We start from the raw sequence: 18,305 nt of genomic DNA, 5'->3' as shown, positions 1-18,305 counted from the left end.
TTGTTAAGTCAACAAAGTGAGTTAAAAATGAAAGTGGCTGATAATGCATTATTTTCTTTGTTGGTGTATGTTGTGTATATACCTCCCACAGAACATTCTCCCTTTCATTACTCAGTGTACTTCCCAAGCTTGTCCCACGAGTTGCCTAAATGCCTGTGGGGTTCACCGCAATCTCAAGGGAGATCCGTCCTGCAAAGAATGGGCAGGTTAGTTTAACCTACTAAGCCTTTTGCAGGCACCTCAGTGAATTGAAATAGTCATTACCTATGTTATCTAGCATTGTATTAAAAGGATCCTTTGCTTCACTACAGATAGGAGAGCTAATATAGAATTGTGAATTTAGTGTTTTTAGATATCTGATAACACAGTTCTGAATATTTTTCAGGTTTAATAGCATCTTTGTTAGTATGTGATGGACAGTTACTCAGTATTTATTAAATGTCAATTCTAGGAATGATGATTGGCAGTGTCATGAATTATGAGTATGTTGTAATCCCAAGCATACATTATAGTGTATTTTTTCTTTAATTTTTTTAAATGATAAAGCAATGCATTCCGTTCTAGGCAGCTGGCAAATCTTAAATGTCAAAGAAAGAGAAAGAATGAAACATTTGTTTTTGAAATAGAGAATTCTTGTTGTTTTGAAAGCGTGCTACCCGTGTGTACAGTTATTAAAGTAAAATATTTGTACCTGGCAGACTTATCTTCACCAAATGTCACTACTCAGACCTCTCTTTGATTAGAGATATGGGGGTAATTCCTTCTGCTATTAAGTAGGCAATTAATCTTCAAAGAAATGTAGAGAATGTAGATGATAATTACTAGATGGCATTTATGTTGTCCTTTTTTGTAACAAATTGTTCTTTAAAGAAGAACATTTATATTTTGTATTTATCAGTTGTCATAGGGCTTTGCTACCTTTAAATTTGCTTCTGGATTCTAGTGTTATAGTCCAAATTTAGCTGTTCACAAATTTAGCTGTTGTTCACAGAGGAAAGGAGGGTCAGCAGATTAATTACGATTCTGATTATTTCTACTTACCAAGGCTGTTTTCACTCTTGTTCCAAAATATAGAGGGTGCCAAAAAAAGTATATACATTTTAAGAAAGGAAAAAACTATTAAAATTGTAATAATATATACCGATAATAAAAGATGAATACAGATAATGTGTATACATTTTTTTGGCACCCCCGGTATATAGCTTCATATATAAAGTTGTGTATTTTATCAATTTTAAGAGAGGTTTTATTCACATTTGAACACCGTTGATATCAGGATATGTCTGTCATATAATGCATGACATAACTGATAACATTTTTACTGTCTTAGTGGCACATAAAATAAGAGTGTGGTTACAATTCATGGTGTCTTCTAGTGGATGAACATCAGCGTAACGTGATGCTGTTTGTCAGGTTTGGAATCCCTTTGAAAACACAGGTTGTTTAGAGTTTGTTTGTTCTCAGGAGTATGCACATCTGTCACTTACTGTTGGCCTAAGCTCAAGGCAGAATTTTCACTTACATTGTTAACTTTGGAGGTGGGTATGTAACAAGGAATCATTGGGAAATTTGTTCCATTTAATTAAGGACACCCCAAGCTAGATGTTCAGGGGTTCGTCTGAGTTGGCAAGGCTGAAAGCTGGGTATGTAACAGCACCAGACGGAGAACCCACTCATTTTCATTCCTAGTTTTCCTGTCATCTTAGCTTTGATGTTTGGAGATGGCCCTGGGAGATTGTCGCTGTATCCACTGCAGTGGCCAGACGGCTGATATTTGATAAGGAGCCTTCTCATATGACCCAGGCCTCAGTCAGGCTTCACACATCTAGTGGGCTGAGGTCACTTTGTCACAGGAGCACCTATCCACTGAGTGTGTTGTTTTGCACATTCACCAAATGGATTTCCAGTACATTTCACCCAAAAGAACGAGTCCAGGTTGTCGTGGTTCAGACTTTTATGTCCTTCTGTTCCTGCCCATCATTTCACACTTACAGTGCACAGTGGGAAAAGGTGTGTCTAGAGACAGTGTTTTGTGTTGCTTGACCGACTTTGTAGTACACATGCCCATACACTTCCTCTTCCCACCCCAAGGGTATTTTCAGAATCAGTGTGATGGCAATACGGGGTCCTGAGGTGGGAGCACGATGTGCCTGAGGAAATAGTTTAAGGCCCGTGTTTGGAGCAAAGGAGGTGAGTGTGGGCAGGGCTAAAAACACACCATCTTACTGACCTTTGCCCTCATTCTGAGAACAAAGGGAATCCCCTGCAGGGTTTTTCTTTTCGTTTGTTTTCTGTCAGCTTTGCATCACTCCTTATGGCTGGATTTTGTGTGTACTGAGTGAGGTGTTGTGTTTAGAGAGGATGGTTATTTGGTAGAGACCTGTCTCCCTGGACTGACTGGAGTGACAGCCTGAGTGGATGGGAGGTAAGAAAATGGGGATTGCGTGAATAGACAGCTTTGAAAAAGTTTATTTTCCAGGGAGGAAACAGACCACTGCACCTGTTTTTCACTCTCATTGTACTCTCCAGGCCCCTGGAAAGACCCTGTTCTTTTACTCTCACTGTTGTCACCACCAAAGCCACCTGGATCCCAGGGTCATCCATTTCCACGGAATGTCAGTGATGACTTCCTCTTGAATTCTTCTGATGACCTCAAACCTTACCTCAAACTGGGGCCGAATCCACCGTCTCTTCTGTACTCCAGATGTTTGCTTTCCCTTAATTCCTTTACTTGATCAGTGGTGCTGCCATTTCTGATTCCTCCCACTTTTGTACTTTCCCTCCCCCCAACCTGCCCTCCAAATTGTCCCAAGTTTGCGACCATCCAGAGACTCTGCAGCCTTGGTGATTCAGCCTCTTTATTGTCTCTGACTTATTCTGTTCTTCTCACTGTCACTTACTCATCACCTCTTGATCGGGCTGCTGTCAGCCTCTCAGTGCTTCAGTTAAAAACTGGGGATTACAATACTTACCTTGAAATTTTGCTCCTGTGTTTCCCCGAAAATAAGACCTAGCCGGACAATCAGCTCTAATGCATCTTTTGGAGCAAAAATTAATATAAGACCCAGTCCTATTTTACTATAAGACCCAATATAATATAATATAATAAATATAATGTAATGTAATGTAATATAATATAATATAATATACCAGGTCTTATATTCATTTTTGCTCCGAAAGATGCATTAGAGCTAATTGTCCGGCTAGATCTTATTTTCGGGGAAACACGGTGGGAGGAGTAGTTTAAATGAAATGTGTAAAACATGTAGCAGAGTGCTTCACTATTAGTGAATGCTCTGGGCTGCTTCTGTTTCCTACTCGCTTTTATTTCTTTATCTGCGTGTCTCCAGCTCCTAGGCACACCCTTCGTTTTTATCCTGCTACCAGAGTTGTCTTCTCCACGTACACCCCTTTTTAGGTTTTGGGCATTGCCTCAGGGTAACCAGACTTCCTTAACGTCTCAGTCCAGGCCCCAAATCTACTCCCATCCTTCATGCCTTCACTATCTTGACTCTCACAAGATTTTCTTGCTTCTTATCTCCCAGCTGCATTAGATGACTAGATGTTGTCTAAAAGCCATTTTCACATTGCTTTGTCACAGGTTTTTGATCCAGAGTGTTCTTTTCTCCTTTTTCCCTGTCCTCTGATTGTTTACAACAATGAGCCCCAAATTTATTATATATTGATAGATTTATATATGAATTTATATGTATGTGGATATATGTGGATATATGCAGACATGCAAGTATCTCATCAGCTATTTATCATCACAAGGGGTAGCATAAGGTCGGCTCTTCCATTTATTAGACATTATTTTCTTGGGGAATAACCTAATGTCTCCAAACGTGTCTGTTTACATCTATTAAATGAAGTGGGGTTTAAGTGTTTTTGTTTCTGCCTTTTGTAAAGGCCTTGGCATGAACTTAATTATAACCCAGGTAGAATGACTCTATGAGAAGAACTGAGATAACTCACCCAGATCCTTTGCTTTCTAGTAGAATTTGAAGAATTTAGCTATATGACAAATCAGCAGGAAAAGGGACAAAAGACTTAACGTTTGGGGAATGGCAAGCACTTGATGTACATTATGCCATTGAGTCGTTTGAAACCCCCACAAGGTAAGTAGGTATTTAATAGATGAGAAGATTGAGGACTAGAAAGGTTAATTGCCCAAGATGCAAAAGCTTAGGCTCGCCCACAAACAGCGATGGCTGATCAGCTTTAGCTTTTGTCAGCTGTGGTTTCTTTTCTGAACACTGATTGTTCTCCAGACCGTAGACAATTTACTCCTGATAGTTTGGAAAAAAAAAAAAAGTTTTGGTTCAGTGAACGTATTCATCCTGGGGTTTGTGTTCTTTCCCTTTCTCTCCTGGGTAATATTTCTATTTAAGCATCATTATAGTCCTCAGAGTAACATTTGGCTTTCTGTTAATGTGCTTATGTTTTTAAGGTTATAAAGTGTATCAAATGTATGCATTACGTTTAAACTAGACACAAAACAAATATTTGTTTAGCACAATAGGAAAGAAGTGAAACTGATGGCAGATAAATGCATATTCTTAAGACATTATTTATCACTTTTATGTGTTTGGAGTCCTGAATACGTAGTTCAGAATCAAGGCGTTCAGTGCCTTGGGTGCAGTGGTGGTGGTGGTAGCAGTAACAACAAGGTCAACAGCAGCCGCTGCCATTTGTTGAGCTGTTAGTGTGCATACACGTGTGTTACATTTGTCATACACGTTTCTAAGTGCTTTTTTGGTGTTAGCTTTGTAAATTCTCTCTAACCGTTGGAGACAGGTAGTGTTATCTTGATTTTATAGATGGGGAAATTGAGGCACAGAAAGGGTAGCTAGGATACACACTGCTGACATGGCAGTTCTAAATCTGAGTTAGTTTAAATTTGCATTGTTACCACTTACCTACATTATTGAACTGTCTCTCAATGAGTGTTTTTATCTCCTTTCCTGGGATTTGGACTTACTGCACTTGTTACGGGCATTGCTAAACAGATTATCTTTAAAGTCAAATGACTAGGTCTAGTAGGGTTATATATAAATCACTTGAATTCCCGAGGTATCCTCAAGGAACTAAGGTACTCCCTCTTACTATGTGTTATTAACAACGTTTTAAAAATTCATGTATGAAAATATTACAGATTCATGATGGTGCTTTAATTTATTCTACAAAATGTCATTGAAATGGAAAATTTCGTGTTTGAATGATGGCAGAGTAGTTTGTTTTCAATAAAGCAGATAAGGAATTTTTCTAAAGTTTGGCAGGAATAGATAAGCATTTTTTCTATTTAGCAAGCAGTAATTAACTGGATTCGAAAATTGCATTTTGCAAGAAGATAAAGTTTGAGCTAATAGAGACTATTTTCGTAAGTTTAAGGATATTTTTATTGGCTAAGAAATAATACTGTGTAATATGTTTTAATGCCTTTATATATTAAACTCAGTGTTTTTCCTCTTTTTTTTCAGTTCTTCAAAGGACATGGATGAAAACGAGAGCAACCAGTCCCTGATGACAAGCAGCCAATATCCTAAAGAAGCAGTAAGAAAACGCCAAAATTCAGCACGGAATTCTGGAGGAAGTGATTCTTCTAGGCTTTCCAGGAAAAGTTTCAAACTGGATTACAGACTAGAGGAAGATGTAACTAAATCAAAGAAAGGAAAGGATGGGAGATTTGTTAATCCTTGGCCAACATGGAAAAGTCCCTCTATTCCAAGTGTTCTCAGATGGCTGATCATGGAAAAAGATCACAGCAGCATTCCATGTTCCAAAGAGGTAGCGTTTCTGAGTGCTGTGTTTCTGAGGCTCTTCTGAGTGCTGTGTATTTTATCTGTCTATCTGTCTGTCTGTCTGTCTGTCTATGTATCATCTATCAATCAAACTTTGCTGTGAATTGTATTATGACACTCAAGTTAGGTAACTGAGTCCCTTTTATATGATAAAGCAGAGGGCTAGGTTCTGGGGAGATAAGTAAATAAGGTGCCCTCAAGTTCACGGTTTAGCAGCAAAGTACATGTATGAATAACCAACTCTGATCTGGTAGCAACTAGAGGTAGGAACAGAGCGCTTTAGAAGTACAGGAAAGGAAGCAGTTAATTCTCACTGGCAGGGTTGGAAATGACGTCAGAGAAGAGGTGACCTTTGCGCTGGGCCTAGAAAGGTAGAAAGTGTTTTGGCAGTGGTTTTCTAGGTGGCATCAGCAAGGTCACAGAGGTGAGAAAGTATATTCCAGAAAGTAGTAATCTTATGTGGTTGGAATATGAATTATGAGGGTTGAGGCATGGCCTGGAGTGCTTGGCTTTTCATCCTTGGATAAAGCTGCTAAAGCTATGAAAGAAATCTTCAGATAACCTTTCCAGATCTTTAAAAATTGGCAATAGGTTACTGGCTTCTAAATATGCTGGTTTTACTGTGTTTCCCTGAAAATAAGGCCTAGCCGGACAGTCAGCTCTAATGCGTCTTTTGGAGCAAAAATTAATGTAAGACCCGGTCTTATTTTACTATAATATAAGACCCGGTATAATATAATATAATATAATATAATATAATATAATATAACATAACATAATACCGGGTCTTATATTAATTTTTGCTCCAAAAGACGCATTAGAGCTGATTGTCCGGCTAGGTCTTGTTTTCGGGGAAACATGGGACTTAGGATAAAACTTACTAACATTCAGCATAAGGTTTTTAGATGAATGAGATTATACTTTGGCAGGGTGAGTATCTCCCAGTTGCAGTATCACCTTTTCTCCTTAGTTTCTTGCCCCTTTCCTATGTTCTGTCTCTCTTGGCCTCGCTTTTCCCTGTCCTGCCAAGCTTTGTGGGGAGTTGAGAGAAAATGAACCTGATGTTGCAGGTAGGGGATGGGATGAAAAGTGGGGGCAGCCCTGAAGGCTTGATCTGCTGTGGGAAGAGGCAGGAAGGGGCAGTGGTTGGTGGTGATGGTGGTAGATATTTTACCTTGGTTGTGTCCGTTTTCTTTAAAAGACATGGGATAAAAAAACCTGACATCACTTTGATGCTAAGGAATGTGATAGTATTAATCCTAGTTAGCAGACTTGATTAATGTGAATAATATTTTACCAGCACTTTTTTAGAATGAGACAGGACATTAATAGATAAAACCTTGTTATATGCTTCAACTTTGAGGATGGGAGGAGCAAGAAAAATTTTTTTTTTTTCTTTCTTCTGGAGAACCCCATCTAAAGAGAAACATGGGCTATGAAGAGAAGGGTTAGGGCAGGGGGCCAAGACAGGCAGGCTACCTGCTGGGTACATTTCTTCCTGGTTTTTGAGCCACAGCTTCTAAAAATACAGAGACAGCAATGGTGTCTTCAGTTTTGTTTCATTTCAAAGACCACATGAAGGCAGAAATCTCTGCAGTATAGTCATTTGGAGATATTCTAGAAACTGCTGGACCTCTGAGAGCTTGCCAGGCTTTTGGTTCTTAGGCCCCTTTTGAAAATCTGGTGGAGGCCGTGAACCCTCTTCTTAGAGAAATATACACATGCACATAAACACATTGCCTTTTACTGCAATTTAGGGAGTTCATGGACCCTCACCCATACTTACCGAGCATCTGCTCTGTGTCAGGCCCACTGTCTAGCTGCTCGAGATAGAGCCATGAACAAAGCAGACAGACACTTGGCCACCTTGGCCGTAGGTTTAGTGGGAGAGAGGGACAATAAACAAACGAGGAAATTATGTGCTGTGTTAAAAGATGATTAGTGCTCTGAAGAAGAATAAAGCAGAGCAGGAAGTGAGAAGTGAGGGTGATGGAGGTGGGAGCTGCTTCTTTAATGAAGCTGCAAGCATTTTTATTTTTAAGACAGATTTTTTTTGTTTTTTTAAGAAAATGTCAAAGGGGGTCTCAATATGTGCCACTTAAATTCGGCATATAAAAGGAGAGAAAAGATAGCTTTGTCTTACTCCAATTTATATTTTATTTATCTCTTACCCATATCTTGTTTCCAATAAAAGCCTAGAAGTAGATCAAATGTGTGTTGACTTCTGTTGTTTTCATAGATAACTGTAACTCACTCCATATTTAATCCCTTTAACTTGCCAAAATTATTAACTTTTACCAACTTTTAAATGTGACAGAGTTCTACTTTTTCTGTGGGATAAAAAACCAACCAAAACATTAAGAACCATGTAAAGAACACCTGCTTCAGATCACTGGGTCGATTCAGAATTTAATCAAATTTCTGGAAATTGTTTTTGTTAGACATTAGGAGGCTAGAGTTTAATAAAACACAACTTCAAATTATTGTTTTGGAAAGAGACAAGATAATCATACATGCGTGATTGTAATTACTATATACTATGCAATTTATAGCATATTTAGGTATATAAATACAAAAGTGTTTTGAAAGAAACATGATTAAAGTATAAAATAATTAATAGAACAAGTCTAAATAAAAAAGGGTCATTAGCAGAGCTACGCAATTTAGTTTCATGGTCAGAGAACAGTGTTTCTTTATCTGGACCGTTCCTGATATTGGCCTTTGCTGGGTCTTTAGAGCAGTGGGTCTTTAGGCTCTGCATTTTTGGGGTGCTGTCATTGCTTTGTGCCGTTGCAGTTGGCTCAGTGATTTGTTGGATTGTTACTGTTGATCACATTGACCAAGATTTGGGACAAGAGACAATGGGGAATTTCAGAGGGTGGGAGACAGGCACCTCCTGAATTTCATTAGCTGAAGGAGGCTGTCCTTATCAGTTAGTTCCTACTATAGAAGTGAGCAGGGGACAGTCACATTGATGTGAGACAGACACAGAATTGGGGCCGTGCTGTGTGGCCTGGTGGTAAAAGTGGGACAGCGGGAGTGTGGGAACCAGGCTCAGGTTCAGGATTCCTCACCGAGTGTGTGACCTTATTTCTATCACAGTCCCTCAAGGACGTCCTTTTATTGTCTATAAAGTTACGATAAGACAGTTTAGGTCACTAAGATTGTTTTGAAGTTCACATGACATATGAAAGTACTTTGAAAATATAATGCTCCCATTACCTGAATGATATTGAAGAATATGGTGCCCTCTGGAAAAAAGAAATAACAATTATTTTATACTATACTACTTATACTATACTGTACTATTTTATACTATAGTATGCCAACGGGTTGCTGTTTTGTTTTTATGAATGGAAAAAAAATATGGGTGTGCAGTTTTTAAAAAGTCATAGTACTGAAAAGCTTATTAGACCAATACTAGCCCCCAAACCAGTCTTCCTCCCCAGAGAGGGAACTTAAACAACCCTTGAAGCTGTTTCCTCTGGAGTTTCTGCAGAGTTCTTTTTAGTGTAATAAGAACACTTAACATGAGCTCGGCCCTGTTTAATTTTTAAGTGTCCATTAGAGTGGACTCCAGGTACAGTGTTGTACAGCAGATCTCTAGAGCTTACTCATCTTGCTTAACTGTAACTTTCTGCCAGTTGATAGTTACTCCCCGTCTCCCCCCAAGCCCCTGGCTACTCCCCGTCAAGCCCCTGGCCACCCTTCCACTCCTTGAGTCTATGAATTTGACTATTTCACATACCTCAACTATGTGGAATCCTGCAATACTCATCTTTCTGTGGTCCTTTAATTCACTCTGTACCCCTCCTCATCTCTCCCCCATGGTGCTACTTGAACTTTCCCGTTACTGTTTACATATTTGTGACTATGTCGGTTTTCATTGATGAACCCAGTAATGTGCTATTATCGCATGTCTCCTTTCTCGTGTACTTTTCCCCCTTTCTTCATCTGCTTAACTTTCTATGTACTTATGACTCATCATTTCCTCCTTCCCCTGGGTTCTCAGTATAGTTTTCCTGAGGGAGACCCTCAGGTGGTCTTTCAGCGCCAGGCTGTCCTCTGGGCGACAGTCCTCAGGCTCCCTGCCAGCTTCCGGTCCAGGGTCTCTCTTCACCATCATCCTGGCTCCTTTTCCTCTTCAGTTTTGGTCCTGTGTCCTGCATCTCATTTGTTCCTCTTTCTTGTTTATGCTCTCATTTTGGTGGAGCACATTCTTAATGAGAAAGGGTACATGAGAAGTCAGTTTTTTGACACTTTGCTGTCTGAAATGTCATTATTCTCACTTTTGATTGATAGTGTGGAAATAGACTTTGAGTTTGGAAAGTTTTCTCTCAGAATTTGAAAGCATTACCTTTACGATAACCTTCATTGTAATATTGCTGTGAAGTTCAGTGCTGTTCTGGATTGTTTGTGTCTGACCTTTATTTCCTCTGCAGAATCTTTGAGGATCATCTCTTTGACCTCAGTGTTTCTGAAATTTCACCATGATGTGTGGTTACTTATTTGTCATGCTCTATGCCCAGTGGGCCCTTTCGATGTGAAAAATCTGTTTAAGTTCTAGGAAATTTTGTCTGTTCCTTTGAAAATTTCTTTCCCTCCATCTTTTCATTCTAAAATGGCTACTAATTATAATTTGGATCCCCTAGCTCAATCCTCTGTAATTTTCTTTCTACTTCTCCTGTACTTCATCTTTTTTTGGTTGTTTGTTTTACATTCTGACAGATTTCCTTAAGAATTTGTTTCATTTTTAAATATTTTAGTATGTGTCCCAGAGTTTTAAGTGATGGGTGAAAATGTTAACAATATGTTGTTTTAAGAAAAGACTAGCAAATATGAATACTATGTGATCGTAACCATGCATAAAAATGGAACTGTGGGTAAAGATAGCATAATGTTAACATTGGTTATAATCTCTGCATACTGATTGATATAATGGATGGCTCCTCTTCTTTATATTTTCTGTATTTTCCAAATATTTTATGAAGGGAATTTTATAATCAAGGAGGAGTTAAAAAACATTGCACCATTTTGATGGATGTTACACTTCTAATACAGATAGCATGTCAAAAATATAAATCATTAGCATTAATAATTGAATTGGGGGTATTTTGGTAAGAGATCAGTCTTTATTCAATGTTCACATATATTGTCAAAATATGAAAAATAAAAGTATATATATATTTTTTTTAGTTTTTCTTTCTTTTTTTTTTAATTAAATTTATTGGGGTGACAATTGTTAGTAAAATTACATAGATTTCAGGTGTACAATTCTGTATTACATCATCTATAAATCCCATTGTGTGTTCATCACCCAGAGTCAGTTCTCCTTCCATCACCATATATTCGATCCCCCTTACCCTCATCTCCTACCCCCCACTTCCCCACCCCCCTTACCCTCTGGCAACCACTAAACTATTGTCTGTGTCTATGAGTTTCTGTTTCTCATTTGTTTGTCTTGTTCTTTTGTTGTTTTTGGTTTATATTATATACCACATATCAGTGAAATCACATGGTTCTCTGCTTTTTCTGTCTGACTTGTTTTGCTCAGCATTACTCTCTCAAGATCCATCCATGTTGTCACAAATGTTCCTATATCATCTTTTCTTACTGCCGAATAGTATTCCATTGTGTATATATACCACAACTTCTTTATCCGTTCATCTATCGAAGGACATTTTGGTTGTTTCCATGTCTTGGCCACAGTAAACAAAGCTGCAGTGAACATTGGAGCACATGTGTCTTTATCTCTAAATGTTTTCAGATTTTTTGGGTGGATACCCAGGAGAGGGATTGCTGGGTCATATGGCAGTTCTATTCGTAATTCTTTGAGGAACCTCCACACTGCCTTCCATAACGGCTGCACCAGTCTGCATTCCCACCAACAGTGTATGAGGGTTCCTTTTTCTCCACAGCCTCTCCAACATTTGTTACTATTTGTCTTGTTGATGATAGCCAATCTGACTGGGGTGAAGTGATATCTCATTGTGGTTTTGATTTGCATTTCTCTGATGATTAGTGATGTTGAGCATTTTTTCATATGTCTATTTGCCATTTGTATGTCCTCTTTGGAGAAATGTCTCTTCAGGTCCTCTGCCCATTTTTCAATTGGGTTGTTTGTTTTTTTGTTGTTGAGTTGCATGAGTTCCTTGTATATTCTGGATACTAGCCCCTTATCGGAGGCACTGTTTGCAAAAATCTTCTCCCATTCAGTTGGTGGCCTCTTTATTTTGTCAATGGTTTCTTTTGCTGTGCAGAAGCTTTTAAGTTTCATATGGTCCCATTCATTTATTTTAGCTTTTACTTCCATTGCCTTTGGAGTCAAGTTCATAAAATGCTCTTTGAACCCAAGGTCCATAAGTTTAGTACCTATGTTTTCTTCTATGCAGTTTATTGTGTCAGGTCTTATGCTTAAGTCTTTGATCCATTTTGAATTAACTTTGGTACATGGTGACAAATAACAGTCCAGTTTCATTCTTTTGCACGTGGCTATCCAATTCTCCCAGCACCATTTATTGAAGAGGCTGTCTTTGCTCCATTGTATGTTTTTAGCTTCTTTGTCAAAAATTATCTGTCCATATTTATGTGGTTTTATTTCTGGGTTCTCAATTCTATTCCATTGGTCTATGTGTCTGTTTTTCTGCCAATACCATGCTGTTTTGATTATTGTAGCCCTGTAGTACAAGCCAAAGTCAGCAAGTGTGATACCTCCATTATTGTTCTTTTTTCTTAAGATTGCTTTGGCTATTCGGGGTCTTTTGTGGTTCCAAACAAATCTGATGATTTTTTGTTCTATTTCTTTAAAATATGCCCTTGGGATTTTGATGGGGATTGCATTGAATCTGTATATTGCTTTGGGTAATATGGCCATTTTAACTATGTTGATTCTTCCAATCCATGAGCATGGAATGTCTTTCCATTTCTTTGTGTCTTCTTCAATTTCTTTCAAAAATGTCTTATAGTTTTCAGCATATAGGTCTTTCACATCCTTGGTTAAGTTTATTCCTAGGTATTTTATTCTTTTTGCTGCAATTGCAAAAGGAATTGTTTTTTGTATTTCTTTTTCTGAGATTTCATTGTTAGTATACAGGAAGGCAATGGACTTTTGTGCGTTGATTTTGTAGCCGGCAACTTTACTGTATTCGTTGATTGTTTCTAATAGCTTTTTGGTGGAGTCTTTAGGGTTTTCTATATATAGCATCATGTCATCTGCAAAGAGTGATAATTTAACTTCTTCATTCCCAATTTGGATGCCTTTTATTTCTTTCTCTTGCCTGATTGCTCTGGCAGGGACTTCCAACACTATGTTGAAAAGCAGAGGTGATAGGGGACATCCCTGTCGTGTTCCTGAACGTAGAGCAAAGGGCTTCAGTTTTTCTCCATTAATTATGAGATTAGCAGAGGGCTTGTCATATATGGCCTTTATTATGTTAAGGTATTTTCCTTCTATACCCATTTTATTAAGTGTTTTAATCATAAATGGATGTTGTATCTTGTCAAATGCTTTTTCTGCATCAATTGATATAATCATATGATTTTTGTCCTTTATTTTGTTTATGTGATGTATCACATTGATGGATTTTCGTATGTTGAACCATCCTTGTGCCCCAGGGATGAACCCCACTTGGTTGTGATTAATAATCTTTTTAATGCATTGTTGTATTCGGTTTGCTAGAATTTTATTTAGGATTTTTGCATCGGTATTCATCAGAGATATTGGTCTGTAGTTTTCTTTTTTTGTGCTGTCTTTACCAGGTTTTGGTATCAGGGTGATGTTGGCCTCATAGAATGAGTTAGGGAGTACTGTCTCTTCTTCAATTTTTTGGAACAGTTTGTGCAAGATTGGTATTAGATCCTCTTTGAAGGTTTGGTAGAATTCACTAGTGAAGCCATCTGGTCACGGACTTTTGCTTTTGGGAAGGTTTTGGATGACTGATTCAATTTCGTTACTGGTGATCGGTCTGTTTAGATTTTCCAGTTCTTCATGGTTCAGCCTTGGAAGGCTATATGTTTCTAAGAACTTGTCCATTTCTTCTAGGTTGTTGAATTTGGTGGCATATAGTCCTTCATAGTATTCTTGGATGATCCTTTGTATTTCTGTGGTGTCCGTGATAACTTCCCCTTTTACGTTTCTGATTTTGTTAATCAGTGTCTTCTCTCTTTTTATCTTAGTAAGTCTAGCCAAGGGTTTGTCAATTTTGTTAATCTTTTCAAAGAACCAGCTCTTTGTCACATTAATTTTTTCTATTGTCTTTTTGTTCTCTATTTCATTTAGTTCTGCTCTAATTTTTGTTATTTCCTTTCTTCTGCTGACCTTGGGTTTTACTTGTTCTTCTTTTTCTAGTTCTTTAAGGTGTAACATGAGGTTATTTATTTGGGAGTTTTCTTGTTTCTTGAGATAGGCCTGTAATGAGATAAATTTCCCTCTTAAAACTGCTTTTGCTGCATCCCAAAAATTTTGGTAGGATGTATTTTCATTGTCATTTGTTTCTATGTATCTTTTGATCTCTCCTCTAACTTCTTCTTTGACCCAGTCCTTCTTTAAAAGTATGTTGTTTAATCTCCATGTATTTGTGTTTTTTCCCGCTTTCTTTTTTACAGTTGATATCCAATTTCAAAGCCTTGTGATCAGAGAATATGCATGGTATGATTTCAATCTTCTTAAATTTGTTGAGACTGATTTTATGTCCCAATATATGGTCTATCCTTGAGAATGTTCCATGTACACTAGAAAAGAATGTGTAGTCTGATGTTTTAGGATGAAGTGCTCTATAAATGTCAGTTATGTCCATTTCATCTAATGTGTCATTTAGGGCTACTATTTCGTTATTTATTTTCTGTTTGGATGATCTATCCATAGCTGTCAATGGTGTATTTAAGTCCCCTAGTATAATTGTGTTTTGGTCAATTTCTCCCTTTAGTTGTGTTAGTAGTTGCTTGGTGTATTTCGGTGCTCCCTGATTGGGGGCATAAATATTGATGACTGTTATGTCTTCTTGTTGTACAGTCCCCTTCACCATTATGAAATGTCCATCTTTGTCTCTTGTTATCTTTTTCACCCTGAAGTCTGTTTCATCTGATATCATTATGGCTACACCTGATTTTCTCTGGGTACCATTTGCTTGGAGTGTCAATTTCCACCCTTTCACTTTGAGTCTATGCTTGTCCTTGTAGCTGAGATGTGTCTCTTGGAGACAGCATATGGTTGGGTTTAGTTTTTTGATCCAATCTGCTACTCTGTGCCTTTTTATTGGTGAGTTCAGTCCATTTACATTTAGGGAGATTATTGATATGTGAGGATTTCCTGTCATTCTATCTTTAGTTTTCTGGTAAGGCTGTGTCTCCATTGTTTCTTTGCCTTTTTGTTGTTGTCTATTATTTCTGTGTGGTGGTATTCTATGATGTTTCCCTCTGTTTCTTCTTTTATTTCAGTATATATTTTAGTTCTGGATTTTTTTTGAGTGGTTACCCTTAAGTTTATGTAAAAGAAAGTTTGATAATTAGAGTATTCCATTATCTTCAGCACGCTTACTTTCTCCATTCCCATATTCCGGTTCAGGCCTTTACTCTCCCCCTTTTTGAGTTTTGGTTGCCACAAATTGTCCCTGTTGATGGTGGTCGAATAGCCTCCTTTAGTATTTCTTGTAGTGCAGGTCGTGTATTAGAAAATTCCCTCAGCTTCTGTATGTCTGGAAAGGTCTTTATTCCTCCTTCATATCTAAAGGATATCTTTGCTGGATATATTATTCTTGGCTCATGATTTCTCTCTTTCAATAGTTTGAATATTTGGTTCCACTCCCTCCTGGCTTGTAGAGTTTCTGCTGAAAAATCTGATGATAATCTAATGGGCTTTCCTTTGTAAGTTACCGTCTTCTTTTCCCTGGCTGCCTTGAGGATTCTTTCTTTGTCGTTGATTTTAGACAGCTTCAATACAATGTGCCTTGGAGAAGGCCTGTTGGGATTGAGGTAACTAGGTGTTCCATTTGCTCCTTGGATTCGAGGGTCCAGTTCTGTCCACAAATTTGGGAAGTTCTCATCGACAATTTGTTTGAATATATTCTCTGTTCCCTTCTCTCTTTCTTCTCCTTCTGGTATGCCCATTATTCTTATATTGCTCTTTCTGATGGAGTCAGAAAGTTCTTGTAGAGTTCTTTCATTTCTTTTAAGTCTCAAGTCTCTTTCTTCTTCTATCTGTGTCATTTCCAGGTTTTTATCTTCGATGTTACTGATTCTTTCCTCCATCTGGTCAACTCTACTACCTAAGCTGGTTATTTCATTCTTAGTTTCTTCTATTGAGTTCTTAATCTCCAGAAATTCTATTTGGTTCTTTTTTAAAATTTCAATCTCTTTCGTAAAATGCTCATGCTGTTCTTTGATTGCATTTCTGAGTTCATTTAACTGCCTATCTGTGTTTTCTTGTATCTCTTTGAGTTTTTTCAGAACTGCAATCTTGAATTCTCTGTCATTTAAGTCACATATTTCTGTATCTTTAAGTGCCTTCTCTGGAGATTTTTCACTTTCTTTCTGAGATATCTTGTTGCCTTGGTTATTCATGGCGATTACTGGTTTACTATTTTTCTTCCTAGACATCAACAGGAGTGACTTCTGCAACAGGTTGATAGAAAGCGGTCTTTCTTTTCTTTGTCAGTACTTGTTGGTAGAATGTTTTATTATTTCTCCAACTGCAACTTATTTTTCTTGTCCCACACGGTAGTGCTATGTTTTCTCTGCACTATTCCAGCTTCTCACACAATGGGGGGATTCCCTGGGAGACGGGCTTCTCCTCTGTTAATAGTTCATCTAGGTCACAGGGCGCAGTGTCCCGGTGGGTATGCGGAGAGCTTTTAATGTTCCAAAGCTCTTCCAGCTCCCGATTCAGAGCCCGTATGTTTCAGCAGTTCTGTTTACTCCTGCAGGGATCCGCCCAGATAGGTGGGGTCAGGGGCGGGGTGAGTTGTGAGAGGTGGCCCAGAGCAATGGCGGCGACCACCACCACAGCCGGTCCTGCTTCCACAGCTCTCTCCCCTTTGCCGGAACTAGTTGGGCTGTGAATTTGTGTCTGCGGTCCACAGTTCTCAAAATAGCAAATTTTCTGTTGTTTTGATCTGACACTGCTACTGTTTCGCTTCTAGCACCGGGCAGGTGGGGGCGGGGCGAGCTCTGGGAGGGGAGGGAGGGGGCGGCTAGTCTCAGTGCCTAAGGCTCCGTTCTCTGCTCGGCAGTGCGGGCTTAAACCACCGTTTTCAGCCTTCTTCCCTCAGTCTTTTCTCCAAAGTCTCTGCCGTGAGCGCTGGGTTCAGCCGTGTTATATGCTGTCCCCTTAGCCCTGTGGAGCCCTGGCGGAGCCCTAGCAGTCCGAGTTCTTCCCTCACTCGCAGCTGCGGTGGTTTCGGGAAGCAGCGAGCTCGGAGCACTGAGCGAGGTCTGCGTCCTGCGCCCGCGCGGCTCCGTCTCCGTGCACTTCTCCGTTTCCTCCTCCCTCCACTGGCGCGAATCTCCCACCTGTAGGTGATTTCAGTCGGTAGTGGGCCTCTTCGTCTTGCCTGTCTGCTGTGCAGGGAGTCCTTTGTGGAGTTTTTGTTGTTCGATTCATTGTAAATTCCAGGGGAGCTTTACAGAGGCTCACCTCACTCCGCCATTTTTCCGGAAGTCGAAAAATAAAAATATTTTTAATTAAAATTTTTTATTTAAATCTGAGTTGCAAAGTATAGGTATTAAAGTTTCCTAAGACAGTAAAAATATACTTTCAGTTGGAAGAAAAGGATTAACTCAGGTCTTTTTAAGGGTGATTTTTTTTTTTTTTTTTTAGGAAACATAATTTTAACAGATTTAAATCAAATCTTTCTCTTCTGTCTCACTCATGCACGCAAACACATACTCTTAAAATAATACTACCGAGAATATGGGTTTCATTGTTTTAAAGTTATGCCATTTATGCCATGGAAAGAATTATGGTTTAATGAACAGAGAGGTTCTTTAGAGTCAGAAAGACCTTGATTCCACTCCTGATTAGACACTTATTGTTTGACCTTGGCAAGCTTCTTAGTGACTGACCCTCCTTTGCCTTGGTCTGCTTAACTATAAAATGGCAGTAATATCTGCTTCACAGGGTTCGATGACATAATGTACTTACAGTACCTGGCAAAGAGTGCAGTGGTTGAATGAACATTAGAATTTTTCCCTTTTCTTAAGAAGAGTAAAATATTAACTAGCGTACTTGTTAATTATGGGCTTAGGGATTTTCCCATTTGTATCTTTAAAGACAGAAGACCGGCCAAGAAAAATCTTGATCTAGTAAAGAAAATGCCAAGTGAGTGCTTGGTTTCCTCAAATAAACAAGAATTTCCCAACCCCAATTCTGCTCTGATGATTAGGATAAAAAGTAAAAAAAAATAATTTTTCCTTTTGGAATCTCAATTGTAGAGTATTTCTTTGAGTTTTTTGGGATAGTAGTGCTAGAGATCAGATTCCTTAAAATAAGCTGTTCTTTTGTGATAGGCT

At 38.6% G+C, this 18,305-nt stretch overlaps 1 protein-coding gene across 4 annotated transcripts in view; it reads left to right on the top strand.

The window, feature by feature from the left end:
• The window catches only part of NAPEPLD (N-acyl phosphatidylethanolamine phospholipase D), a 42,198-nt gene that overhangs the window by 8,588 nt on the left and 15,305 nt on the right, over positions 1-18,305 (top strand). For 3 of the 4 annotated variants that reach the window (XM_019744534.3, XM_074340637.2, XM_019744535.3), the window contains exon 2: positions 5,481-5,787. In XM_019744534.3, the coding sequence (XP_019600093.2) occupies positions 5,481-5,787 (307 nt within the window). Of the gene's footprint in view, positions 1-102; positions 207-5,480; positions 5,788-18,305 lie in introns of those variants that run through there. The other variant, XM_074340636.2, reaches the window with a different exon arrangement.

Source organism: Rhinolophus sinicus, chromosome 4, assembly GCF_057876585.1.
Source record: "Rhinolophus sinicus isolate RSI-liver-muscle chromosome 4, RSI-T2T, whole genome shotgun sequence".
Taxonomy (NCBI): domain Eukaryota; kingdom Metazoa; phylum Chordata; class Mammalia; order Chiroptera; family Rhinolophidae; genus Rhinolophus; species Rhinolophus sinicus.
The sequence above is the reverse complement of the archived record's forward strand: the minus strand, read 5'-3'. Positions and strand labels throughout refer to the sequence as shown.